The sequence below is a fragment of the Lotus japonicus genome, chromosome 2 (genome assembly GCF_012489685.1).
Source record: "Lotus japonicus ecotype B-129 chromosome 2, LjGifu_v1.2".
Taxonomy (NCBI): domain Eukaryota; kingdom Viridiplantae; phylum Streptophyta; class Magnoliopsida; order Fabales; family Fabaceae; genus Lotus; species Lotus japonicus.
Window position 1 is genome coordinate 52,789,367 of NC_080042.1, and position 26,974 is coordinate 52,816,340.

Sequence of the window (26,974 nt, forward strand, 5' to 3'; positions counted from 1 at the left end):
TTTCAAAATCTTAGTAGATTGATATCAAACAGCTCAAATTAAACTTTTTTTTTTTCAATAAATGAAGAATTTTTTTTTTGAAATGAATAAATGAAGATTCAAAGTAAGCAAATTTTCGAGCTGTTTGTATGGAAACCTTAAAATGCTCAAACTTATTTTCAGTAAATTAAGATTTAAATCACAAGCAAAATTTAAATAGGGCAATAAACCTACTGCATTTATGTTTAAGATAATCAATTACACACCATAATTGTGGAATACTACAAAATATACCTTCCCAATCATATTTACGGGAAAAAAAAGCAAAACAAGATAGTATAAAAATGTAAAAATTCGAATTCTAGAGAGATGTGCTCTCCCTTCTCTCTAGAAGCTTCAGGCGCATCTCAGGAAGCATCTGGTGCTTCTCAGGGAGCAAATTTGCAGGCGACGAGCAGGGGAAAGGAGTCATGGAGGATCGATCTGAGGGCAGAGACTTCAAAGGCGAATTTAACAAGACCTGTAGCTGGGACGCAGGAGAAGACTGTGAGGAAGAGGACCAAAGTGAAAATCCACGAGAAGAAACAGAGTTTGCCTCTGAAACGGGTTGTGCTACCGGAAGAAGATTTACAACGCACTCTGTTTGTCGATGGCCTTGATGATAATATGACATATAATATTATCAAGGAGACCTTCTCCAAGATAGGCAGAACTGCCGGAGTCTTTGTGCAGAGAGGGAAGAAGATGCACAGGCGCAGCAAGTTTGGGTTCGTGAGGTTTATGACAAAAGCTGATGCTCAAAAGGCCATTCAGTCCCTAAACGGAACAATGCCAAAAAATGCAAGTCTCTCTTGCTAAGTATCCTTTTCGCTTCAGAGAAGACAGGGGTCCTGGGAGGGATATTAGACAAAGGAACTGATTTGTCGGGGCACCTAAATTCCGATGGAAGGAGAAATCCAATCCTGCTTGTGGCGGAGGCACCAAGAACGAAAAACTTCCAAGCTATGCTGAGGGATGCTACCAAATGAAGACGGAGGATTTGCACAGGGTTGGGAGAACGGTTGTAGCTACCCTTAGGGGTGTTCAAAGTCTGCAATCGGTGGTGAAGTTCTTGCACCGCCAAGGGTGGCTCCAGATCAAGGTGGCCTCGATGGGTGCTAGGGAAGTAGCCATCGAATTCAGTACCCATGTCGAGATGTTCCAATTTCTCAGCAACGAAGGAGAACTTGGTAACATTTTCACAATCATGAAGCCAGCTTCAATCTTTGACAAACCAACCAGGTACTACACATGGATAAGGGTTTGGCATGTACCACTAGGAATGTGGAATTGGGATTTCTTTGCGCTGCTGGCTTGCTCTGTGGGAGAACTCACGAGCCTTGATGAGGAGACGGAATCACATAGGAGGTTCGACTACGCCAGAATTCTGGTGTGCTCTTCCTTGCCACTCATTGATAGGAGGAATGTGACGATTCACGTTGATGATCTGGACATTTCTGTTCTGATGGAAGGGGAGGCATGGGGTGAGACGAAGACGATGAACCATCTCCAACATCACCTTGAGTGTTTGGAGTATTCGAGTAATGGATCTCCAGACCTTCAGTCGTCGGTTGGGACGGTGGTGGCTGACTCTTTGGAGGGTTGCGAAGAGGAGGGAGCGGCGGAAAGTGCTTTGGACTCATCGGTGTCAGCAACGGTGCCTGGTCAGGAGACAGGGGAACAAGGGATGGTAGTTGAGGTAAGAAAAAGTGTGTCAGGAACAGAGCACTTGATGGGCAAGTTTTTTGAAAACAGGAATGAGATGGTGGGTGTTGATTGGTGCCACTATGATAAAGGACAAATTGCAATACGTTGGGGAGACAACACTAGAATCAAAGTGGATATTTCTGGGTATGAAGGGCTTTGGAACAGGATGAACACAGACTGTAAGGTACTAATTGGGGGCTTTCTTGGTACTAAGCTAAGCAACAAGGGAACAGAGAAGTACAGGTTGGTGGGTGTGGATGAAAGTCAAACTATTATCCCCTTTTCTAATCTCAGGTGGTCAATTAATTGGCTTTATTTTATGGGAGGAGAGAAAGATAAGAGAGGTCCAGTAGGGAATTACAAAAAAAACTTTATTGGGCCCCTACTCCTAGATGAGCTTTGTCTGGCCCAAACTTGTGTGCCCCAGCAGTCTCATAACAATATATCAGAACCAGATAATAACAATATATCAGATAAGGTTGTTGTTGAATCTACACCAGTACCTCCTTCACCAAAAAAGAAAAGGGGACGACCCAGGAAATTGAAAAACACTGAGCAGAATCCCTTAGACCTCACGCAGGGTTCGTTAACACCTAAGAGAAGTGGTCGCAAACCCAAAGTTCAATCTTCTGGGGTGGAATCTGGCGACACTGAGGAGAATATAGACTGGAAGCACGATGCTCCAATGGAAGGTATATGACCAGAGCTACGAAGGTATGGTTGTTAGGCAAAGTTCTTGGTTTGGAGTTTGAAGGATCTGACGAGAAGGCGATTTCAGCTCTTGAATGCGACCTAGACACCTTCCTACCGAAGACAGTTTCATCGAATGGAGAAGATGTGGTTGTCTTGGAACGTCAGGGGGCTGGGAAAAGCGGAGAAGAGACGGGAAGTCAAGGAGTCTTTGAGGAAAGCTGAGCCTGAGCTAGTGCTGCTACAAGAAACGAAATTGGATGTGCAGAAAGAGAAGATTGCATTGAATTTTGCCAAATCCCTGAATTTTGAGAGCGTGATGGTACCCGCAATTGGATCGGCTGGTGGGCTTTTGACAATGTGGAAGACCTCTGCTTTCTCCCTAATTCAAAGCCACAAACAGGAAAGCGGTGTGAAAGTGGGGAATGCAGAGGCCTTGAACCACCTACAATTCGCAGACGACACTTTATTGTTCTGTGAAAGTGAGGAAAGACAACTCGAGCTCTTGTGTCATGCTTTGTTCTCGTTTCTATTTGCGTCCGGGCTGAGACTTAACATGGAAAAGTCAGTTCTTATTGGGTGTAACATTGATCCAGCAGAAGTGACAAGGGTGGCTCAAATTTATGGGTGGGACGTGGGATCTCTACCGATCACATACTTGGGTGTGCCACTAGGTGGTAACCCAAGAAGAATTTCCTTTTGGGCACCGATGTTGGACAAGCTACGGAAGAAAGGGAGATCCTATAACTCAAAATACATTTCCTTGAGTGGAAGAATCACTATACTGAAGGCGTCTTTAAATTCCATACCGGTATTCTGGATGAGTTTGTTTAAAGCACCAAAGGGGGTTATAGTGGAAGTAGAAAGAATATTCAGAGCTTTTTTATGGGGCAAGGAAGATAGGGGAAGAAAAATGGTGTGGATTCCATGGGATTTGGTGTGTAAATCTAAAGCGAAAGGAGGGCTTGGCCTTGGTCATTTAGAATGGAAGAATAAGGCTCTCCTACTAAAGTGGGCTTGGCGTTATGGCCAAGAAGTAGACAGTTTATGGAGAAGACTTATTGCAGGTAAATATCAGTGGGAAAGTAAAAGATTATTCCTACACTCAGTTTTGACAGATGGAGGTCCATTATCTGTGATTTTAAAAGATATAGCAGCTGTACTCATGGAGGAATCTATGTTAACTTTGGGCTTTAAAGAGCAATTGATGTGTGGCATTGGTGATGGAAAGAATACTAGTTTTTGGTTAGACCCATGGTGTGGAGATAAGGCATTAAGTCTCCAATTTCCAAGACTTTTTGCTAATTCTACGTGCAAAAAAGCTTTTATTGCAGAGGTGGGGCTGTTTATAAGAAATAAATGGGTGTGGGATATTCCATTTAGAAGAAATTTCTTTGGTTGGGAATTGGAGGCATACAATGAGTTCATGATTTTAATCAATGCTAGAGTACCAGCTGTGAACTCAAGTGATTCTCTAATCTGGTGTGGCAGCACAAATGGTTTTTTCTCAGTTAAAGGCCTGTGTAGTTGGGTTGATGAAAACTTGACAGAAGCAGAAGAGTTTGCGGTTCCAGACAAGATAAGGAAGCTGATCCCACCGAAGGTATGTTTGTTGTTTTGGCAAGCTTGCCATAATAAATTGGCAACAAGGGAGAATTTATGGAGGAGAGGAGTCCTTGCAAGTGAACAAAAGTTATGTTGCTTCTGTAATGGCACAGAGGAGACATCAGATCATCTTTTTGTGGCTTGTACGCGTGTAAATGCCCTCTGGATCAGCATTTTCAGAAAAGAAGGCATCTCTTGGTCCTGTCCAAATACGCTGCGCGCAATACAGGAAGAATGGGACAATATTTACTCAGGTATGGATAAAACCATTTGGAAGCTCATTCCTTATTCTCTCATTTGGTCTCTGTGGATGGAACGAAATAGTATAATTTTTAAAGGAAAGAGTGCAAATTTTCAAGAGGTGGCTGATATGTATGTGACTAGAATAGCATGGTGGATCAGAAATACTTGGAAAGGTTGCCCTTTTGACACTGAGCATTTATCAAGGAACTTGGATAGCATTAGGCTTCCTAGTCCCCAATCTGGTCCCAGACACGTCTCTTGGGTACCTCCAGATATTGGGTTAATTAAATGTAATGTTGATGGAGCCTCTAAGGGCAACCCGGGCAACAGTGGAGTGGGAGGAGTTCTCAGAGACTCAAACAAAAATTTTCTTGGTTATTTTGCTACTGGAATAGGTTTTGGATGGGCACACGAGGCAGAGGTAAAAGCAATTTTAACGGGGTTGCAATTTTGCCAACAATTCCTCTTCAAGAATGTAATCCTTGAATGCGATTCCACTTCAGCCATAGGGTGGGTAATATCAAGAGAGAAAAGACATGGAAATTGCTTAATGAGTTGAATCAGATTGATGTACTGATGAGAGAGATCAGCGTGTTGGAGATAAGGCATACATTCAGAGAGGGAAACGATGTTGCAGACTACTTGGCTAATGTAGGATGTGAAGGATTGGATCCTATATGGGTGCTGCTTGAAGATAGCAGGGAAAATTAAAAATGATGATAGCAAGATGTTATATTGTTTGTACCTTTAGTATTATATTATATTGGCAGACACGAGCTGTATTTGAGAATTGTATGGTGTATGTGAAACATGCTCGTGATTAAGACTAGGTTCTGGTGCTTTGGTTTTGCTAGCAGTCATATAATACTGTTTAGCATTTTGATTGTAATGTTTATTACTTTCATATTCAATAATATTGAACTTTCAAAAAAAAAATGTAAAAACGTGGTATCAAAATTAATGCTCATTAAAATATACTTAGGTAATTGGATATACACATAACAGATATTTTTTTGGTGTACACAATCTGAAAACCATCGGATTTTGGTTTTATTTTTTCTCCTTTTTATCTCAACTCTCAATTGTGAAAGGAATGAAAAACAACCAAAAAGCCTCAATTTACAAGTCATTTTGTAACGAAATCGGAATTCGGAAATATCCTAGAGCATGAATTTCTAATTTTCTGAACTCTTCTAAGAAGGTATAAAGCTTCCGTAAATTATTCGTGGAGTATTACTATATGACTTTGACACGACAATATGATGTATGAGCTAGCTGGAATTGTAAAATAACAAATCACGTTTGATTTTTTTTTTTTTTTGAAAAGCAACAAATCGCGTTTGATTACAATCACATAATAGGTAACTACTTATATTTTCAGATGAAAACGAGCGTCTCTCTTCTCACTTTAAATTTTAAAGATATCATATATCATTAGTTTTTTTATGTAATTGTAATCAAATTTGGTTTGTTAATTACTAGTGTTTTTTACCCACGCGTTGCACGAAGAATTTGTCTATTGTATTTGAAACATCAATCAATATTTTAAATTATAAAAAATTTAAGATACTAAGAATGTAAGAACAATCATAATAAAGATGTAGATATTTAAATAGCATAAATTCAGACACTCAATTTTAGTGCTTTGTAAGCATACAGTACGATATGGACGTGTGGAACAATATTGACTTCTCTGCGGAGGAGAGTGAAACAATTTTCCTCGGCAGCGGCTCTGAGGATAATCCTTCCTTAGAGACCACGGTTGTTGGGAAGGTTTGGACGACAGAAAACTACAACGTGAAGGCCTTCAAGAATACTATTTTGGGAATCTGGAAAACTCGACATGCGGTGGAAGTGGTAGACCTAGGGAAGAACCTATATTCCTTTAGGTTTTCATCCACCAGGGATCGCGACTTGATTCTGAAAGGTCAACCATGGACCTTTGACGGTTTGGTAATAGCCCTACAGAAGGTAAGTGGGGATGAGCAGCCCTCTGAAATCAGGCCACACACCTCTCCGTTCTGGGTTCGCATTTATGATCTGCCCTTGAAGTACAGAACAGAAGAGGCAGTGACACAAATTGGTAAGAGCTTGGGTGAGGTCATGGAGTTTGATAAATCTGCAGAATGTGTGGCTGGGAAGTATATGCGAGTGAGGGTAATCCTGGATCTCACAAAGCCTCTCAGACGTGGAACTCAGATAGGGAAGGCAATGAACAGAACAGGCAAAGTTTTCTTCAAGTATGAGAGGCTTCCAGACATCTGCTTTGCATGTGGGAGGTTGGGGCACTCCATCAAAACATGCCCAGATAAGGATGACGATGAGGAGGAGGAGAATGGCATTCAAAACCTACCTTATGGAGCTTGGCTACGTGCATCACCTCGAAAGAATACGACAGTGAGAAAAGAGGGAGCACTAGAAGAGCGAAAACGACTGTTCACCACTGAAACCACTAAACCAGATGCTGAGATTACATCCACTGCAGAGGGCTCCGCGAAAGGATTAGCAGAAAATACCACAGTGGTGCATGAAGAGGAAGAGGCTTCGATACAAATTCAAGGTACAGATGTCCACGTTGAGGCTGGCCTGGCAGCGGTGGCAGAAGTGCTCCAGCAATTCTCTCTGGACAAAGATGCACAAAAGACAAGTGTCGAGGCGCATGGAGAAAGCGTAGAAACCTCACCTGAAGCCAACACAAATACGCTACAGGAGACCAATACTACAGCTGCTGAGGAGAATAATGGGGGCCCAACTCGAGCTGAGAATCACCCAAACGCCAAAGGAACGGTCTCCAAATGGAAACGCATGGCAAGGGAACCTTCAAACAAGGGGACCATGATCACCTCACATGCTGGTTCCAAGCGGACAGATATGGAGATTGATGGAGAGGATTGTTCTGAGGAGGTTTTGGGGAAGAAGTCTAAGAATGACATGATCATTGATGATACATCGGCCGTGCTGGATGACCAGCACCGCCGGGCACAATGAAAATCCTCAGTTGGAACTACCGAGGGCTTGGGAACCCTCGTGCAGGGCGAGCTCTGAAAAGGCTCGTTCTTAATGAAGATCCTGACCTAGTTTTCCTTATGGAGACTAGGAGGTGTACTGGTGAATTACGTAAAGTGCATGAAACTATTGGCATCAAAAATATGTTGGTGGTGGATTGTAGAGATGGTGGAAGGAGAAGAGGAGGAGGGTTGGCTATTTTCTGGAAGGAGGATGTGGCTTTTAATCTTGTGTCCATGTCCACAAATCATATACATGCATCCCTCACTGACCACAATAATGTTGTATTCTACATCACAGGTTTTTATGGTTACCCCGAAGCTCAAAATAAACATAAATCTTGGGAGCTTCTTCAACAGCTTAGCACTACAGTAAATGGGCCGTGGTGCTGTTTTGGCGACTTCAATGCCATTTCTTCAAGTAATGAAAAAAGAGGCGGTGCACCTTGTGACCTCAACCAGATGGAAGCCTTTAATCAATGCCTTTCAACTTGTGACCTTAAGGATCTGGGTTTTTTTGGTCCTCAGTTTACTTGGAATAATGGTAGAATTGATGATCAATGCATACAGGAAAGGCTCGATAGATGTGTTGTTAATTCGGAATTTCTAGGACTTTGGCCAGCTTCAACAGTTCATCATTTACTGCCTTACACTTCTGACCATACTCCCCTCTCTATCAGAATTGATGCGATCCAGCCAGAAGTTCCAAGGAAAAAACAGCATATCTTTCGTTTTAATGAACATTTATCGCAGGAGCCTGAAGTGCGTCACTTGATTCATAGTACTTGGGCATCAGCAGCTCCTGGTGTAGAGAGCAGATTAGATATGGCTCGTGAAACAATCCAGCAATATCAACTGGGGAAAGGGACTCCTCGAAAGCAGATTGCACAACTGGAGCAAGAGTTGAAAAGAGCACAGTCGTGGCAACCCACAGAGGAGAATCGTGAGGACCGTAATAGAATGGAGGAGGAGATGGCTAAATTGCTAGAACAAGATGAGACCTATTGGAGACAAAGATCACGTGCTTTATGGCTCAAAAGCGGGGACAAGAACACTAAATTTTTCCATGGCAAAGCGTCCCAAAGGCAAAAGCGAAACAGGCTTAAGAAAATTAAAGATCAGCATGGGAATTGGATTCAGGGAAGGGAGAAGTTGGCCTCAACAGTCAGAGAATACTTTGAAAAGTTATTCAAATCAGAGGAGACAATTAGCATTGAAGAGGTCTGCAGCAAGATTAAAGGAAAACTAAACCAAGCCATGGTTGAGGAGTTGACAACCCCGTTTACAAAGGAAGAGGTCAGGTATGCTCTAAAACAAATGCATCCCATTAAAGCACCAGGCCCCGATGGTTTCCCGGCTCTCTTCTACCAAAAGTATTGGGGCGTTGTGGGTGAGGATGTGGTGAGGAAGGTTTTGTCAATCCTGAATGATGGAGCTGATCCTTCTTCTATAAATAATACTTTTGTCTGCCTAATCCCAAAAATCAAAGTTCCTGAGAGCCCGAAAGATCTTAGACCCATAAGCCTCTGTAATGTGATCATGAAGCTGGTCACTAAGTGTATTGCTAACAGAATCAAGCTTATGTTGGGAGAAGTGGTGAGTGAGCAGCAAAGTGCTTTCATTCCAGGAAGATTAATCACTGATAATGCACTCACAGGTTTTGAAGTGTTCCATTATATGAAGAAGAAGAAGAAAAAAGGAAAGAAGGGATACATGGCCTTGAAATTAGATATGACAAAAGCTTATGACCGGATAGAATGGGTATTTCTAGAGAGGGTACTTTTACAGATGGGATTTCCCGTTTTATTTTCCTCTCTCATCATGAGGTGTGTCACTTCTATCTCCTATGCTATTCTTGTAAATGGTGAACCTACTGACTATTTTCTTCCAGGTAGAGGTCTTAGACAGGGAGATCCGCTCTCCCCATACCTCTTCATTCTTTGTGTTGAAGCTTTTTCAGGTTTAATTTCTGCACAGATCAATCATAACAAGCTTCATGGAGTTAAAGTGGCGAGAGGGGCCCCTCAAATTAGTCATCTTTTCTTTGCAGATGACAGCCTAGTCTTCACCAGAGCAACAATGGAGGAAGCCAATTGCATTTTGGGTGTTATTCGAGAGTACGAGCAAGCTTCTGGCCAGCTTGTGAATATGGACAAGTCTGCTATTTCTTTCAGCCGAAATGTTCCTGAAACCAGTATGGAGATGATCCGCAACAGGATGGGTGTAAAGGCTGTTGATGTCCACGACAAGTACCTTGGCTTACCTACTCTCATTGGGCGCTCTAAGAAGCAAATCTTTTCCAAATTGGAGGAGAGGGTCTGGACCAAATTGCAAGGGTGGAAGGAGAAAGCTTTATCAAAGGCCGGGAAGGAGATTCTACTGAAATCCATAGCCCAAGCGATTCCTACCTACTATATGAGTTGCTTCAAATTACCGGTAGGAACGTGCAATAAAATTGAAAGTTTGATGGCGAAATTCTGGTGGGGACAAAAGGAAAATGAGAGAAGCTTCACTGGATCAATTGGAAGCAACTTTGCAAGCCCAAGAGCAAAGGAGGTTTAGGATTCAGGGACATATCTGATTTTAATCAAGCTATATTGTCAAAGCAAGTTTGGAGACTCTTACAGGTAGAAGACTCTCTGTTGTACAAGGTATGGAAAGCTAAATATTTTCCCAAGTGCTCTATCCTTGAGGCAAAAGTGGGACATCAGCCAAGTTATACCTGGAGAAGTGTATGGGGTGCAATTGCTTTGATCAAAGATGGTATGGCTTGGCGGGTTGGTGATGGTAGGAAAATAAAAATATGGGATGATGTCTGGCTACTCGGCGAGGGGCAAGGGAAAATTATTTCCAATCGTGTTCAAGGTCTGGAAACGGTAGCTGATCTTATTTGCCATGATAGAAGAATGTGGAATTACCAGCTAATAGATCAAAGCTTCCCAAGAGAGGTGGCCAATGCAATTAAATTTATTCCTCTTGGATGGAATTCTAGAGCAGATTTCTGTTATTGGAGATGGAGTAGAGACGGTTTCTTCTCTGTAAAATCTACCTATTTCCAACTCCAGAACATTAAGCTGCAGCAGGTCCCTAGTAGCTCCACTTCTGAATTCCCTTGGATGAAAATATGGAAGGCTCCAGTACCAGGTAAAATTAAACACTTTGCTTACCGCCTTGCAACAAACTCTTTGCCATGCAGAGAAAACCTCAGCAAACGTGGAATGGAGGTTCAAACCAAGTGTTGTCTTTGTGAACAACCGGTCACAGAATCCACGACCCATCTGTTTCTTCAATGCCATTGGTCAAGAGCAGCTTGGTTCTCAACCCCTGCTGGACTTCGAACAGATACAATTCAGGGAAGTTTGGCAGCATGGTTTAACAACTTGTGCCAAACGCATACTGCAAAGGAGCTAGTTTTGATTTTCCTGAGCCTATGGACCATATGGAAAGCTAGAAATCAGAAGCTCTTCAACCATGAATTAGCGCTTCCAGAAGTTTGTATGCAACAGAGTCTCAAGAACTATACCGAGTGGGAAGAAGCCCAAGGGTTCAATCACGACACAGAAAACACAAGCTGCAGAAGGAAGTGAGAGCCGCCACCTGAGGGAACCATCAAAATAAACATTGACGCAGGATGGACAGGACCTTCCTCCACGGGCTTCGGATTGGTAGCTCGATCACACGATTCATTGCTGATGGTTGCAGCTACGGCCGTTGAGCACTACCGTATGGATCCTACTTTGGCAGAAGCTATGGCGCTACGTTGGTGTTTGCGAACAGCAGAGGAGTTGCACATTGAAGATGCAATAATTGAATCTGATTCACAGATTATCATTCGTGCAATTCATTCCCAGAGTAGCCGGCCAGACATTGAACCTATTATGGCAGATTGCAGACTCCTTGCTTCAGCTTTTATTTCCATAGCCTTTAGGCATGTTACTAGACGAGCAAATAATGCTGCTCATGTCCTTGCTTCCATGGCCATTGATTTTCCCTCAAAAATTTGGTGGGATACTCCCCCTAGAGCGTTGGCCGAGGCAATCTTTGTAGACACATTTGATTATTATCATGAATAAAATGTCTCGTACTTGACTTCAAAAAAAAAAAAGCATATACTGAATTAACTAATATAAAGTGGTCAAAAAGATAAACTATCATTAAGACTTATTTTGGCTTCCAGGGGTTGCATAGAAATTATATCAAAACTTATTTCTCTATGCTCGTTCCCCTCATATGAACTTTTAATTCATTAAACATAAATAAATAAAAATTATATCTGTACTAATATTTTGTAATCTCCGCAGAAATATTTTTATCATCAAATTATCAAATAGTTAATTATATTTACATCTAAAGTTGGTTTTAAAAACTAAAAAAAAGTACTGAAATGATATTAAAATTAATTTTTATATTAGTTTTAACATGGAATTATTTGTATGCGAATATATTAATAGTTCTCTAGTCGTTGTACGACACATAATTTTAAATGTTACACTGAGATTAATTTATGGAGCATAAGTCATAAATTACATACATGGAAGTGAGGAGAGATTTTCCATGACATAATTCACTTTCAAGCAGTGGCGGAGACACATGGGTGACATGTCCATGCTTAGTCACCCCTGAATTTTAGGAATGTCTCAAGAAAAAAAATTGAAGCAGTGTGAGACTTGAGAAGAAGAGGAGGGAGGGGAAGGTTGGGCTGAGAGGAAGGGGTGATCTCTGTGTTGTTTGCGTTTCTCTTTCAAATTCAATAGACATTCTTTTGAACCTCTGTGTTATCCACTAACAATTGAAATTAGAAATAGATATTAGGGTTTTGTTACACATGAGCCTTTTTTATTAGACGTGAAAGCTACGGGGTTGGACTTTTTTTGACATTAGAGTTGCACCTCTTTCCAACATAGTAATAAAAAATATAAAATAATAGTTTTAACTTATACGAAGCATTTGATAGCATTCTTTTGTGTTAATTTTTAAACAATCCTCTAAAACTATTTGAAATCAATTTGAATCTGTGATATTTAAGGTAAATATAAATTTAACTTCTCAGTTAAAATTTGGTAATTATTTAATATCAATTTTTGTAATCTACTATATAATTTTTTTAAATGATATATTTAATTTATAGCGGCTATACCGGTCAGACCACAATTCAACTACGATTGATCTAATGAACGGTGAACCAATTCCCTCACCGATTTGATCAACGGTCCAGTTTTAATAACCTTGTTAATCGGTCTGAACATATGAGATTAAATTTGTGGTTCTTGTGTTTTGCTTGTAAAAAAAGTTATAAAAATTATGCACATCAACTGTTTGTAAAATGCCCCCTTTAAGTTTTGGCCTTCAACAAAGGAGTTTTTTCGTAGGTTGGGCTGCTACTTCATTCTTGTTTTGTTTATGTTTATTTTTAGAGTATTAATTAAATTTTATGTTATTTTTATTGAATTTTTGGATTTTTATTTAATTAAGGATTTTATGAGTTTTTATTGTGATTTGGTAGTTTTTATTAATTAATTTTTAAGGTATTTTTATTGAATTTTAAGTTTTTTATTCAATCTACCAAATCACAATAAAAACTCATAAAATCCTTAATTAAATAAAAATCCAAAAATTCAATAAAAATATGATAAAAATTCAGTACTAATTAAAGATAGATAAAAACTACCAAAATCTAACAAAGAACAATAAAATCAAAACAAAATCTTTAAAAAATATTTTTTTTATATATGCTTTTTTTCATTGATTTGTTTTTTTTTTTAAAAAAAGTACATATATGCTTTTTTTTAATATTTTTAATATCAATTGAGAATTAATCTGTGAGTGACACCTCATCAAATTGACTTGAGAATTAATATGGGAGTGACACCTCAGCAAATTGGTCTGATGAAAGTTCTTCTTTTCTAATATATATTGATATTGATTTTACGAGTAGTAAGAACTGAGTGACATATATGGTGAGAAGGAAAAGGTTCAGTGATGATAAATTGCACCCGCCAAAGATCGCACCCTGGACATCCCCCTACCCACCCCATATGTCCCCCAGCTTCTACCACTTAAGCTATCCTACAAGGACAAACTATTTTACATTAACAGTGCATATTCATTAAACTCATTTAGAATTGGTAGCAACAAAGGTGACTCTTACTCTAATCAGGAGGTGTGGGGCTCACATTTGTTGCGCATTAGCTGGTGGATCAAAGCAGCGTGGAAAGAGTGTCTGTACGATTCAGATCAATTCAACAGGAATTTCTGTCTTATCAAGTTCAAAGGTCAGAATTCACGGATTAGAGCAGCTACTTGGGATCCTCCTTCTCCAGGTATATTAAAATTTAATGGTGATGCACGTCAGAAGGAAACCCGGGGAAAAGTGGAGTAGGAGGAGCAATTCGAGATGCAATAGTAGAGTTCTTGGTTTTTTCTCTATAAATATGGGTCTGGGCATTCGAGGTCGAAGTTAAAGCAATACTGAAAGCTCTTATCTTCTGCCAAAAAATTTCCATTCGAAACTTTGTTCTTGAGAGTGATTCGTCACTAGCTGTTGGCTGGGTGAAGGAACATGCCATGGAAGTTGCTATATGATCCGAATCAAATTGATTTCCTAATGGCTGAGGTCAATTGCTTGGGTATACATCATATTTTTTTATGAAGCAAATGGTATGGCTGATCATCTAGCCAAATCTGGATGTAATAGAAGAAACACTTTATGGTGGGCTTCCAAAGCTCGATGAAGAGCCTTGAGGAGCGATTAATTCAAATCCCTCCCAGGTCTTGGCTGATTCTTGACAGTGGATGATGATGCTGTTTTAAAAGGGGATCTTTTTGCTGTTTCATCTTGTTGTCTTTGATGTTGCGTGCTTCATGTTATTCACCGTTTATCCCATCTTTCTTTTACCGTGTTCTGTTTTGTTTCTTTTATCTTATCTTGATGTTATTGATGTACTGGCAGCTTGCCTGGGGTCTATGCCCCCTTCTTTCTTGTAGCCGTTTTCCTCTTCTTTTAATAATATTATCGTTTATCTCTAAAACAAAAATTGGTACCAACAAGGAGTAACAAGCTATTCACCATAAGTGTGAGATTAAAAAATCGAACCCCCAACGAAATCACTTATTGAGAGGAACTACCCACATGTATATTATCAACATGTTAACCTTTTTTTGTTACAGGGAGGGGAGAACCCACGCACAAAGGCTAACCTGAGCCAGGAACTAAGCTAGGCCTAGAACCAATATCCCTTGTGAGAAAAGAATGACATTCACCAAAGGGACTATCGAAACAGCGGGTACCGTACTTTAAATCCAAGCCAATCATGGCCAAATAGTCCGCCAATGAGTTGGAGGCCCGTGGTGTATGCTCGAACGTGGTAGCCCCATGAGCTACGCGAACTCTTTCAGGAAAAAACAAATATTAAAACTATCTCTCTAATTTTTAAGTGTAACAAATAAATTATTTCAAGGAATCTTTTGGTATATTTATCAATTTTAAACTAAAACGTGGAAAATTATATTTCCTGTCACTATAAATTACAGAATATGTTTCCCTACTCAAGAGAGCTCAAGCGAGGTTGATAATGTGTCTGACCAAGCTTATGTGGCATGTTTACCTGCAATTCTTAAATTAATATTTAATTTATACATGTGTAATTAATAATTAAAATTATTAACTAAATAAAAATTAGTTTTAAGTGTTCTTCAATGTTCTCATGAGAGTTCATCAACAAATCAAGACACCCAATGTTCTTACATAGCCGCCAACCCCTCTGATCTAGGGATTAGAGTCTCAGATCCAGGGATTTGAGATCTGATCGAGGTTTCTCAAGTCCTAGGGTTTCTGGCCGTCAAGACAATGAATGTAATAGTAAATGAGAACCCATCTTATTCAATTAGGGGTCTCGCCTTTTATAGTGAGGCAAAACCCTAAACCTAAATCTATGACACTTGGACTTCAACTTGGCAGTCTGGGCCTTTGCTCTCTAAGGGCCCAATCCGATAGTCTTCATCCTTAAGTTGCTAAAACCGACATGTCAAGACCTTGTGATCGTCATAATTGGGTCGAGTCGCCCTAAGGGGGGCGAGTCCAGTCCAAATGCCCGCAAGACGACAAATCCTTATGCAAAGGATGAAGCACATCTTTAGCATTGACTCCCGGTGTCCTGAAAGTCCTTAGAATTGAGGTCAAGCCACCCTAAGGGGGAGAGTCTCGTCCACCCAGAAAGACATAGATCGAGCAACCCAAAAACATCAACAAATTCAAACTCACAAACATTAACAGTTCCAAATCTAAAAACTCTCTCATCACTACCTCCTCGAACCCAGAAAACCCTAATAGAGAAGATCGGGTGATGAGAATCACTATGAATCAGAAGTTGTTGTTGTTCATGATGAAGCGGCTTCAAATTAAACTTGACAGATGTGGCCTTGTTCTGTGCTTAGGGAAACCAACAATGGGAAAGGGGCACCACATCACCTACTTCTTTGAGTGTACCAAAAGTCATGTTTTGTTCTGCTGTTTTGGAAACAACATTGCCTTGTAATTTCTATAGTAGATGCACTAGAGTTACTTGGTGATCATATATTTCAGTGCATTTGTATTTTGTATTTTGTATTTTCTCCTTCTTTCTCATGTTCCAAAATCCAAGAAATGTATTTTAACTGGTGATGCAAAAGTGAAGTCAAGCAAATGCTTTCAACTTTGCTCAATAAAAATATGATATTGATTGCTTAAACTAAACAGATTCTTCATTGATTTGCTGGTAGATACACATTTGATCAGATTCTTCATTAATTCTGCCTTTAGCTTCAACATTGAAGAAAGGTTCAATTGTGATTCTTGTGAAATGCAGGAACACGTAAGTGTATGTGCTGAAGGCATCGGCATGTTTTCCATGAAGACCTCAACAAAATCTGCCAGCAATATTAATCATATATTTAATGAAATAGGTATGAGTATTATCCTATTATATCTATTTAATTAAGGCTTCTTAATGGGGATGATTATGACACTTTAAGATCGAAAAAGTAGTTGTCTATGATACCAATGATAGTTTGAGACGTTAAGATAGATAGCTAATCAACAACTTTGGAATATTCATGCTCAGTTCAATGACTCTGGATTGAAGCTTCGGTGTTGGGAACATGGGACTTCCAAATTTTAAGAGGCACCAAATTGAAAAACATAACATTACCTTGATAAATTGGTGGAGATTATTGGGTGAGTACTAGCATAAAATAAAATCTTAGTTCTGGTAAATGCTTTCAATACACATGCTTTGTTATAATGAAAAAAATATTGAATAAACATTACATAAACAAAGAAAAACAATGACATGTTAATTGTGCATCAAAATTATGTGCGAAGTTTGATGTGCAAAAGACTGGACTGTGGACACCTCAGGTGCAAAATCAAACACCTCATGTCTCAAACAATTTGACCAACACACAAGGACAAACACTTGATCAGAGATGAACTCAAGCAAAAGCTTTAAACAAAAATATTCCAAAGGCTGGAGGAACTAAACTCTCTAAAACCAAGGGGGTTGTCTTTTAATTTGCTGATCCATCTCTCTCTAGATCAATTGCAGTATTTGACTATTACAAAGCCATAAATTGGGTATAGTGTCAACAAAGTTTGTCAGTTCATGAGTTCTCCTCTTGAAGAATATTGGGCTGGTGTGAAAAGAATCTTAAGATATTATTGTTTCTCATGATCTTTTGTTTCAACCAGCTGCTGCTGCTGCTTCTTGCCTCAAAATACATGCATTTTATGATGGAGATTGAGATGGGAGGAGGCCTAGATACATTGCAAATATTGTGTTCATTACTTCTTTTCAAATTCTAGATGGCCTAATGTTGAGGAGCGCATAATTCTAATAACATGCTCTAATTCTTGTTGTGAATCACTACTCACTAGGTCTGGAAAACAAGATTCCTTCTTGTCGTGATTCTTCATTCCTGGATTCGGCTCTTGCTCGACCTTTTTATACACTGGGTCAGGCAAGTCGTCTTCCATATTTACATACTTAGCCACCTTTATCCAGAATTCTCCCATGTCGATCTTGTTAGATTAATGGTTTGGCCTTGCTTTGGTCAAAGCTTATCTTTTTGTTATCTCAACTGCCCCTGTCAGTTTAGTTGAGAAATTTGAAATATAATATATCTTATGTAAAAGTGTGTGGGTCTACCTTTTATGTAGATTATGTACTGTTGTGTTAAGATCTTGTACTGTTTTGAGTTGCTGCCATTGTACAAGACTTTTAAGCATTTTGAATGTATGAAAAAAGTGAACCCTTCTCTGATATCTGATTTTTCTGGTCTGCATCTCTCTCTCGAATTCCTCTCTTTATGCTCTTGCTGGTTCCATATTACAACAGTGGTATCCAGAGCTTTTTGTGATCTTAGAAGGGACACCAAACACTGAAACTCTGAGAGAAACACTACTACAGAAAAGGCCTATTGCCACGGTTAAACCCGCCCATTTGCCACGGTTCAACCGTGGCAATAGCTCCCGTGGCAATTGAGCAATTGCCACGGTTGAACGTCAAACCGTGGTTATTGATTCGCTGTTGCCACGGTTGGAAATTGGCAACCGTGGCAATATGTAGGGTCTGTTACCACGGTCCAAGGAGGAACCGTGGCAATAGATGGCCTCTATTGCCACGGTCCAGGGAGGAACCGTGGCAATATGTACCTCCATTTTGGCAATAGGTTGTATACAAAATACAATGCCCTTTTTGAATTTTTTTATTTTATTTTATCCGGTATGTACATAAATTGCATTGCATTTTAAATAGGAGGGGAGGGGTGTTTGAACAATTGAACCCGTAAGCAAGAAAAAAATACAAGAAAAATAAACTTGCACAAAATCACATGTTGAGAACAACAATATTCACATATTCCAGCCAAAAGAACCTACATTCAAATATTCCAGCCAAGAGAATAACAATACTGAACCCACTTCAATAATTTGTCCAAAACAATACTAATAATATTGATAACTAATTGTTCTTGAGAACATACTCTCTCAAGTGAGCTATAAAAACTACTCTTGGGCCAATATCGTGGAAAGTCCTGGCCAAATATGAAAATGCAATGAAGTATATACAAAAAATCACCTCTTCATATAAGAAGCTTCAAGCCAGTTTGTTATATATCCTTCTTCAATCAAGAAGAGTGGATGCAATTTAGTCTTTCTAATCAAAGATGTAACTGAATTTCATCTAACTAGAAACCAAATGATGTGACTGAATTTAGTAGAGTACCAAGTAAAGGCTTCCCTGAAACATATACAAAACAAGTAGAGTGAAGCTGAAATTTCAGGTTGGAGATTATGACAAAGAAGTTTCTAATCTAAACTATTTTGAACTATTTACTTATGCATGACTGCCTGAGCTAAGATGCTAAAAGAGTTTAAATCCTTCCCTTAAATTTTGCAAGCTACTTCTATATGCATCTTATCTCAGGTTGTCATAGTGCAAGAATATAAAATGAAGCTATATGCTTTTTAACAAACATATGTGAAACAGGTCTATATCTCTATTCCTATTTCTAATGAGACATGAAATCAAAAATTAAAAGAGAAGGAAAGCAGTAATCACATGAAAACAAAATGTAGTACCTCATCCAAAGCCTTAACATATTTGATGATTTGATCTTCATTATGGCTTTGGCTCACCAACTGCATGAGGGACATTCCTGACAAAACTGAAACAAAGGTAGAAAGAACAATTAAAAGAGCTTTTATCTGAACCATCCAAGTCTTCCATTTCACTGCATTCATAACTTTTCTGATATGTCATAATTAGAATACATTGAAAATCATTAAACACATAAATTGTAGATTTATGACTTGTGCAGACATCCGATGAATGACAAAAATATACAATTATTGACCAGAATTGTTAATAAGATTTCTTTCAGTCATCTCCAAACTGTCATCATGTCAAACATATCCATAAAAATGAGGTTGAAAAAAAAATATCAGTAGCTGTGCACAATCATCCATTAACAAATGAAAAATCATCATTCAAGGTAATGATAAATCACATTTCACAACAACTCCCTCATTTGGACACTCAAATCCTTCCCTTTCCTCCACAAAAGTTCATGTTGAAGTGATTTTATCTGAAACACAAGTAACCATAAAGTTAAAAAAAAATGCTTGTTCAAAAACAAGTAACTAGGCATGCTGCAAAGTGTAAAGAAATGAACTCAACTAACCCTTTTCCTCCCCAAGTTCAGCTCCTGTAAAATTAACCACAAACACAACCACTATCAAGTATCAAGGCCATGATACTTGAGACTTCAAACCAGCAATATTGTAGAAGATAGTAGTATATAAGACAGGCTAAAACAAAAGCAGTATCCCATTCAGTCAGGTATAACACGAGATGGGAATTCTAAAATTCAATGAAAGTGGATAAGTTTGACATACAAGATTGTCCAAATTTCAAGCTGTGTTCACTACAGAATACAGATATTATCAGTGCGAAGAATAATTTGGAACTCACCTTATGAGGTATCAAGTTCCTGGAACCAAGTCTAGGCTAAAAAACTCCAACAACATTCAATGACAAGCCATCAGAATAGGAGTTTGAATGGGCAGAGAAGGCATGGCACATTTGTAATAATCCTTCAAGGACCTCCAATATGTAATTATGTTAGATATACAAAATTTAAACAAAAATGTGGTATTCATCAATCAAAAGCAATAAATCCAGATCAGAACATACCATCAATATTCTTATACTGATATCACACAAAGGAATGACTAGTCCAGATTGACTGTCCTTGAAATTGCTCAGGCAGTTGAGTGGAATGCTGATTTTCTATTGTGAGTGGTTGTTGTGGCTGCAGCTGTTGATTCTGGTGTGCTTTTAAAAGCTCAAAAGTATGATGATCTTGCCAACCATACTGTTTTCCCCCCTGCAGTGCAGATGAAACTTGTTTTCCAGGAAAGGGAAAGCAGACTGACCCACTCAATCCATTGCTACTGACTTGTTGAGGATTTGACTGAGAGTAAGTAAGAGTACTATTGGGGCCTATATCTTTGGTTGATGAAGTATAATGATATCCATCCAACCAACTGTAATCATCCATAACTTGTTTAGGAGGAACATATCATCACACCCAATTCATCATGTACAATTCTGCATAAAGACCTTGTTAGGCAATTGGAAGCACTCATGTTGGAACTAAAGGGGAATTTAGAAGGCTATACATAAAAGATATATTCATACTAACATCCTTCTAATACAAGAAAACCATAATTGGAATATGGCAGGAACCCCCAAAATAAAAAACTAGGAACCAGACACCCCCAAAATTGAAACTTTCCACTAATAATTATTCTTAAACAAGAGAGAGTGAGAGTGAACCGACCTGCAGCATCTTGATGGCATTGGTGTCCACATTTGCAAATTTGTGGGGCTCGTGTTCAGTGAAATAGGGAGCAGTGAACACAATTCTGAGTGCAACTTCTACGTAGGATCTTGCAAGCAGCACAGGGTGAGTCCTACCACTCTCCATCTGAAAATTCCCAAGAACACAACCCATTCCGCGGCAGTCAAATAATTCAGTCACGCGATGATTTGCAAGATTAGTTCCAAAAAATTCCAAGAAAAAGAACCCACTGCAAAAAGAAACAATTTTGATTAAAGGTCAAAAAAGAGGAGAAGAAAACTAATGCATGTGTGAGAATAGAAAGAAAACCCAGAAACGAAGTCGTTGTGAAAACGGCAAAACCCACCAGGCTTGAATACCAGAGAATCTGCACCACTCTTTGTTGTTGCTTATGCGGATGGCGAGGATTCAAGAAGTGGGAGGAGCGCGGGAGATTGAGAAGCAGAGATTGTACCTTGAGGAGTTGCTGAATGCGAGTAGCGCCGAGGGAACGCAGAGACGCGTCGAACGAGAGGGAGTCAGTGCGAATCGATGGAGAGTGAATGGGAGAGAATAGATCGAGGGTGTCGAACGAGAGATGGAATTTGAGAGAACAAATCGATGGAGATCGAGTGGGAGGGAGAGGGAACGTAGAGAGAACCGATCGAGGGTTTAGGGTTTTTTCTCTGAAAAAAGTTGGAGAGTGGGAGGGACTAGGGAGAAGGAAAAGACGAAGTGAAAATATCTATTGCCACGGTCCTCCGAAAAAATAATAAAATATTATCCTTTTTTGCCACGGTTCCGCCTATAACCGTGGCAATTATCCTTTTTGCCACGGTTCCGCCTACAACCGTGACAATTGAGGCGTGGCAAAAAGCCAATTCTGTAGTAGTGAAAACAAGCAAGGAAACCCACGAAAATGGCCTCCTCAAATCTACCTCTTCCACCTCCTCCTGTATTTACAGGGGAGAACTATGAGCTTTGGGCTGCAAAAATGCGGGGTTATTTTACAGCTTATGGCCTTTTGGAGATAGTAAATAATGGTGCTCAGCCTCCACCACTTCCAAATAACCCTACTGTTGCCCAAATCAGACATCATAGTGAAGAACAAGCCAAGGAAAGGAGGGCTTTGGTCCTAATACAGTCTGCTATTAGTGATGAAGTTCTCACAAGAATAATGGACTGTGGCAGAGCAAAACAAGCATGGGACAGATTGAAGGAGGAATTTCATGGGAACCAAAGGACAAGGAGGATGCAGGTTCTGAATCTTAGGAGGGAGTTTGAAGCTCTCAGAATGAAGGAGAGTGACACAATCAAAGATTTTTCAGGGAAGATGATGAAGATTGTCAACCAAATTCGTCTCATGGGTGATGAACTCTCTGATCAAAGAGTGGTGGAGAAAATGTTAATAAGTCTTCCTGAGAGATTTGAGTCAAAGATTGCTTCTTTGGAAGATTCTAGGGATATTTCTCAAATGTCTTTGTCAGAGTTAGTGAACTCCCTCCAAGCCACAGAACAAAGAAGACTATTGAGAATGGAAGATCAGCAAGAAGGTGCCTATTTGGCTCACCACAAGTCAAGGGCAAATGTTGGAAGCAAGAAACACAACAATCAGAAGATGAGTAAGAGCAAAAATGAAAGGGAAGGCAACAACAGCAGCAGTAAGGACTCAGCTGAGAAGGGTGGAAAATTTCCACCATGTCCTAATTGCAAAAAGACAAATCATTTGGAGAAATTCTGCTGGTATAGACCCAACATCCAGTGCAGATTTTGCAAGGAACTTGGGCATGTTGAAAAAGTGTGTAAAGCCAAGAGGAAACACGTGCACCAACAAGCTAATGCAGGTGAAGACTGTACTCCGCCACATGAGGAACAAGTATTCACTGCCTTGGCCTCCAGTATTAGTGTAAACAGCAGCCAAGAAGATTGGCTCATTGATAGCGGTTGCACTAATCATATGACACCAAATGTTAGTTTGTTTGTGGACTTGAAGAAAGTTTGCTCAACAGTGAAGGTGGGAAATGGGGAGTTCGTTGATGCTGTAGGACGAGGTTCTGTCATGATCAAAACACCCTCAGGTATCAAAGTAATAAATGACGTTCTCTATGTTCCAAAGATTGATCAGAATTTGCTAAGCATAGGACAAATGCTGGAAAACAATTATTCTCTTACTTTCAAAAATAAAACCTGCATCATACATGATCCTAGAGGTTCTTTATTGATTACTGTGGCAATGAAAAATAGAAGCTTCCATTGGAAACCAAAACTTGATCATGCTTTATCAAGTTTAGTTACTGATTCAGATTTATGGCACAAAAGATATGGTCATTTTAATTTTTTCAGCCTAAAGTCTATGCATGATAAGGACTTAGTGAAGAATATGCCTGCTGTTCAAGATGCTGGTTGTGTGTGCAAAATTTGTCAACTTGGGAAATTGACCAGGAAACCTTTTAACAAAAGTTCAGCAATGAGAGCTACTGACAAACTCCAGCTTGTGTACTCCGACATTTGTGGTCCTATGCAAAATCCTTCCCTTGGTGGTTGCAGATATTTTATGCTATTCATTGATGATTCAACAAGAATGTGTTGGATTTATTTTCTTAAAACCAAGTCAGAGGCTGTTGAAAATTTTCAGAAATTTAAAGCAATGGTTGAGAATCAAAGTGGTGAGAAGATAAAGGCCTTGAGGAGTGATAATGGGGGTGAATATGTGAACTCTCAGTTTGACAAAATATGTAAAGATGCTGGCATAAATCATCAACTAACTGTACCTTATTCTCCTCAACAAAATGGTGTTTGTGAGAGGAAAAATAGAACAGTAGTTGAGATGGCCAGGTGTTTGTTATTGGAGAAAAATTTGCCAAAGACTTATTGGGCAGAAGCTACAAGTACAGCAGTTTATTTGCTAAATAGACTCCCTACAAGAGCTGTCAAAGACAAAACACCAATTGAAGCTTGGTCTGGTGTCAAACCTTCAGTTGAACACCTAAGAGTGTTTGGAAGTGTGTGTTACTTCCTTAAGCCAGCAGTGACAAGATAGAAACTTGTTGATAAAGCTGAAGTAGGAATCTTCGTCGGTTATAGCAGCCAAGCACAGGGGTATAGAATCTTGAATGTAAAGACAAAAAAGATTATTGTATCAAGAGATGTTACTTTTGATGAAAGCTCCTACTGGAATTGGGAGAAACAAAATGTTGAGAAAATGGCAAGCCTCACAACAAACCAAGAAGAAATTGCAGGTGATAACTCTGATTCAGATGAAGAGCAACCTGTGAGGGGAGAAAGGTCTTTGGCAGATATATATGATAGGTGCAATGTGTCTTTAGTTGATCCTATCACATATGAAGAAGCTGCTGCTTCACCTCAATGGAGAGCAGCCATGGAAGAGGAGCTTGGAATGATCCATAAGCATGGAACTTGGGTTCTTGTGGACAGACCAGTTGGCAAAAACATTGTAGGAGCTAAATGGATCTACAGAACTAAATTGAATGCAGATGGTACACTCAAGAAGCTAAAGGCACGGTTGGTGGCAAAAGGATTTTCTCAACAGTTTGGATTTGATTATTGTGACACCTTTGCTCCTGTGGCACGATATGACACCATAAGGATCTTGATTTCTCTTGCTGAAATTTTTAATTGGAAAGTAATGCAGTTAGATGTTAAATCTGCATTTCTTAATGGAGACATCAAGGAACAAATATATCTTGAACAACCACCAGGATATGTTGAGAAAGGGATGGAAAACAAAGTGTGTTTGCTGAAAAAGGCTTTATATGGCCTCAAGCAGGCTCCTCGGGCCTGGTATGAGAAAATAAACACTTACCTCCTAAGTTCTGGCTTCAACAAAAGTCCTAATGAAGCAACATTGTACACTAAGAAGGCCAACAATGACCTGCTCATTATTTCTCTGTATGTGGATGATGTTCTGTTAACTGGCAGCAGTGTAGAACTCATGGAAAGCTTTAAAGTAGAGATGAAGAATCAATTTGACATGTCTGACCTAGGCTTAATGACTCATTTTCTTGGCATTGAAGTGATGCAAAGCAGCCAAGGAATCTTCATATGTCAAGAGAGTTATATTAAAAAGGTTCTTGAGAAGTTTGGCATGGAGACTTGTAAGTGTGCGGACACCCCTTTGGCTGCTGATATGAAAATAATGAAGGAAGATGGTGCTAAGAAGATCAATCCGACTACTTACAGAAGTTTAGTAGGTTGTTTTCTATATCTAACAGCCACTAGACCTGATATATTGTTTGCTACCTCTGTTCTCTCAAGATATATGTCTTCTCCTAGTGTCATACATTTCACATTTGCCAAAAGGGTTTGAGGTATCTAAAAGGTACTATGAGTCTTGGAATGTTGTATACAAGTTCTAATGACAGCAAATTGTATGGGTACTGTGATAGTGATTGGGGAGGGTGTTTGGATGATATGAAGAGCACCTCCAGTTATATCTTTCAACTTGGCAAGTGTGTGGTTAGCTGGAGTTGCAAGAAACAAGATGTTGCTCAATCATCAGCAGAAGCATAATATGTTTCTTGTTCAGCTGCTGTAAATCAAGCTGTATGGATGAGAAAAATATTAGGTGACTTGGTGCAAATTCAGGAGGAGCCTACAATCATTTGGTGTGATAATCAATCTGCTGTCTCCATGGCTAAAAATCCAATTTTCCATGGTCGGACAAAGCACATAAAGATCAAATACCATTACATTAGGGAAGCTGAAAATGAAGGAGAAGTTTCTATTCAACACTGCAGATCTGAAGACCAATTGGCTGATATTCTAACAAAACCATTTCCAAAGAGGAAGTTTCTGTATCTAAGGAACATGATGGGTCTATGCAGCAAGCCAAACCAGGAGGAGTGTTAGATTAATGGTTTGGCCTTGCTTTGGTCAAAGCTTATCTTTTTGTTATCTCAACTGCCCCTGTCAGTTTAGTTGAGAAATTTGAAATATAATATATTTTATGTAAAAGTGTGTGGGTCTACCTTTTATGTAGATTATGTACTGTTGTGTTAAGATCTTGTACTGTTTTGAGTTGCTGCCATTGTACAAGACTTTTAAGCATTTTGAATGTATGAAAAAAGTGAACCCTTCTCTGATATCTGATTTTTCTGGTCTGCATCTCTCTCTCGAATTCCTCTCTTTATGCTCTTGCTGGTTCCATATTACAACAGATTTAACGGTGGCAACTTTACCAAAGATGTGTGGAAAGAAAGTTGTAGCCTTATTGTTTCACACGCTCAACAAATGTAGCTTGACCTTCGAGCCTAGGTTAGGAACAAGGATTTCTATCTTGTAGAGTTTGGTGAGGAGATCATGCAATAATTCATGCTTTCCTTATTTAATTTTTCTTAAAATGTGGCAAGTTTTTGGTAACCCCTTGCTTGTGATGAATGAATTGAGTGGATAGCTCGTCCCATCCTTTAACGGAAAGAGGAGGAAAAAATTGTAACCATCGGAGAGCTTATTTCCTCAAGGTAAGAGGGAAGGTCCTGCACACCAACGTATCCGAAGCTCCCAAAATAGACGTAGTCGTGGGTTAGATTCTCACACACGAGGCCAATTATTCTTCCGGTAAAGGAGTGAGGAGTTTCACTACTCCAAGTGTGGTGGTGCACATTGGTTATTGAGGAGGAGAAAGCGGCAAAGAGGTGAGAATTTATGACATGAGATGTACTTGTAAAAAGACACTCTACCGTTTAGGTTAGCTCAAGATTAGAGAGAATATCTCAGAGTCTTAGAAGAACAATATGTAGAAAATGAGCAATCATTAAGTTATCGTCCAGGCTTCATTTTGCTCATCTAGGCGGCCATCATAACATTCACTTGACTATTTTTTTTGCTACAGAGGAAGATTAAAACCAAGACTACACTACACTATCAGCATACAATACTGTCAAGACACTCAAAGGAGGTTGTCTCCAAACAGGGTGAGTTGAACCATCTCTCACTGCTTGCCTAGCTAGGGAGTCCACCGCCGAGTTTCAGTCGCGAGTAATCAGAGCGAACCGCACGTGCCATTCCCTACGTAGTAACCTTCTTATCCCCATGATAGTGCCCTTCTCCCAATAGTCAGCAACACCCCTTTCCTGTTGCATAGCCTCCACAACTTTCCTGCAATCTGACTTGCAAAGGACAGCTCTGTGCCCAAGACTCCAAGCATGGAGGAGCCTGTGTTCCACTGATAGAAGCTCGGCAAGGAATGAGGAGCCCATCCCCAAACTGGCGGACACCCTGGAAATCCAATTTGAGTTTGAGTCTTGAATGAAGGCACCATAGCCCATGCGTTGAACAGTAGGGTTCCAGCTACCATCAACATGAAGCTG

At 39.6% G+C, this 26,974-nt stretch overlaps 2 protein-coding genes and 1 long non-coding RNA gene across 11 annotated transcripts; 2 read left to right on the forward strand and 1 right to left on the reverse strand.

Annotated features, from left to right (window-relative positions):
- The first annotated feature begins 348 nt into the window (after positions 1–348).
- On the forward strand, positions 349–837 carry LOC130736613 (polyadenylate-binding protein RBP47-like). The gene has a single exon (XM_057588425.1). It carries the CDS (start codon positions 349–351, stop codon positions 835–837), a length of 489 nt encoding a protein of 162 aa, XP_057444408.1.
- Positions 838–5,928: 5,091 nt separating this feature from the next.
- Positions 5,929–7,251, forward strand: LOC130736614 (uncharacterized). The gene has a single exon (XM_057588426.1). The coding sequence runs from the start codon at positions 5,929–5,931 to the stop codon at positions 7,249–7,251; it is 1,323 nt and encodes a 440-aa protein (XP_057444409.1).
- A 10,901-nt stretch (positions 7,252–18,152) lies between these two features.
- LOC130738307 (uncharacterized) lies at positions 18,153–21,373 on the reverse strand. Of its 9 annotated transcripts, XR_009019325.1 has the most exons (7): positions 21,013–21,373; positions 20,646–20,895; positions 19,997–20,413; positions 19,775–19,906; positions 19,485–19,611; positions 18,883–19,388; positions 18,153–18,541 (listed from the first exon to the last, which is right to left on the reverse strand). It is a non-coding gene; the product is annotated as an uncharacterized LOC130738307 (long non-coding RNA). The 9 variants fall into 9 exon arrangements; XR_009019330.1 differs by having other exon boundaries at positions 18,883–19,611; positions 19,775–19,896; XR_009019328.1 differs by having other exon boundaries at positions 18,883–19,508.
- Between the last annotated feature and the right edge of the window lie 5,601 nt (positions 21,374–26,974).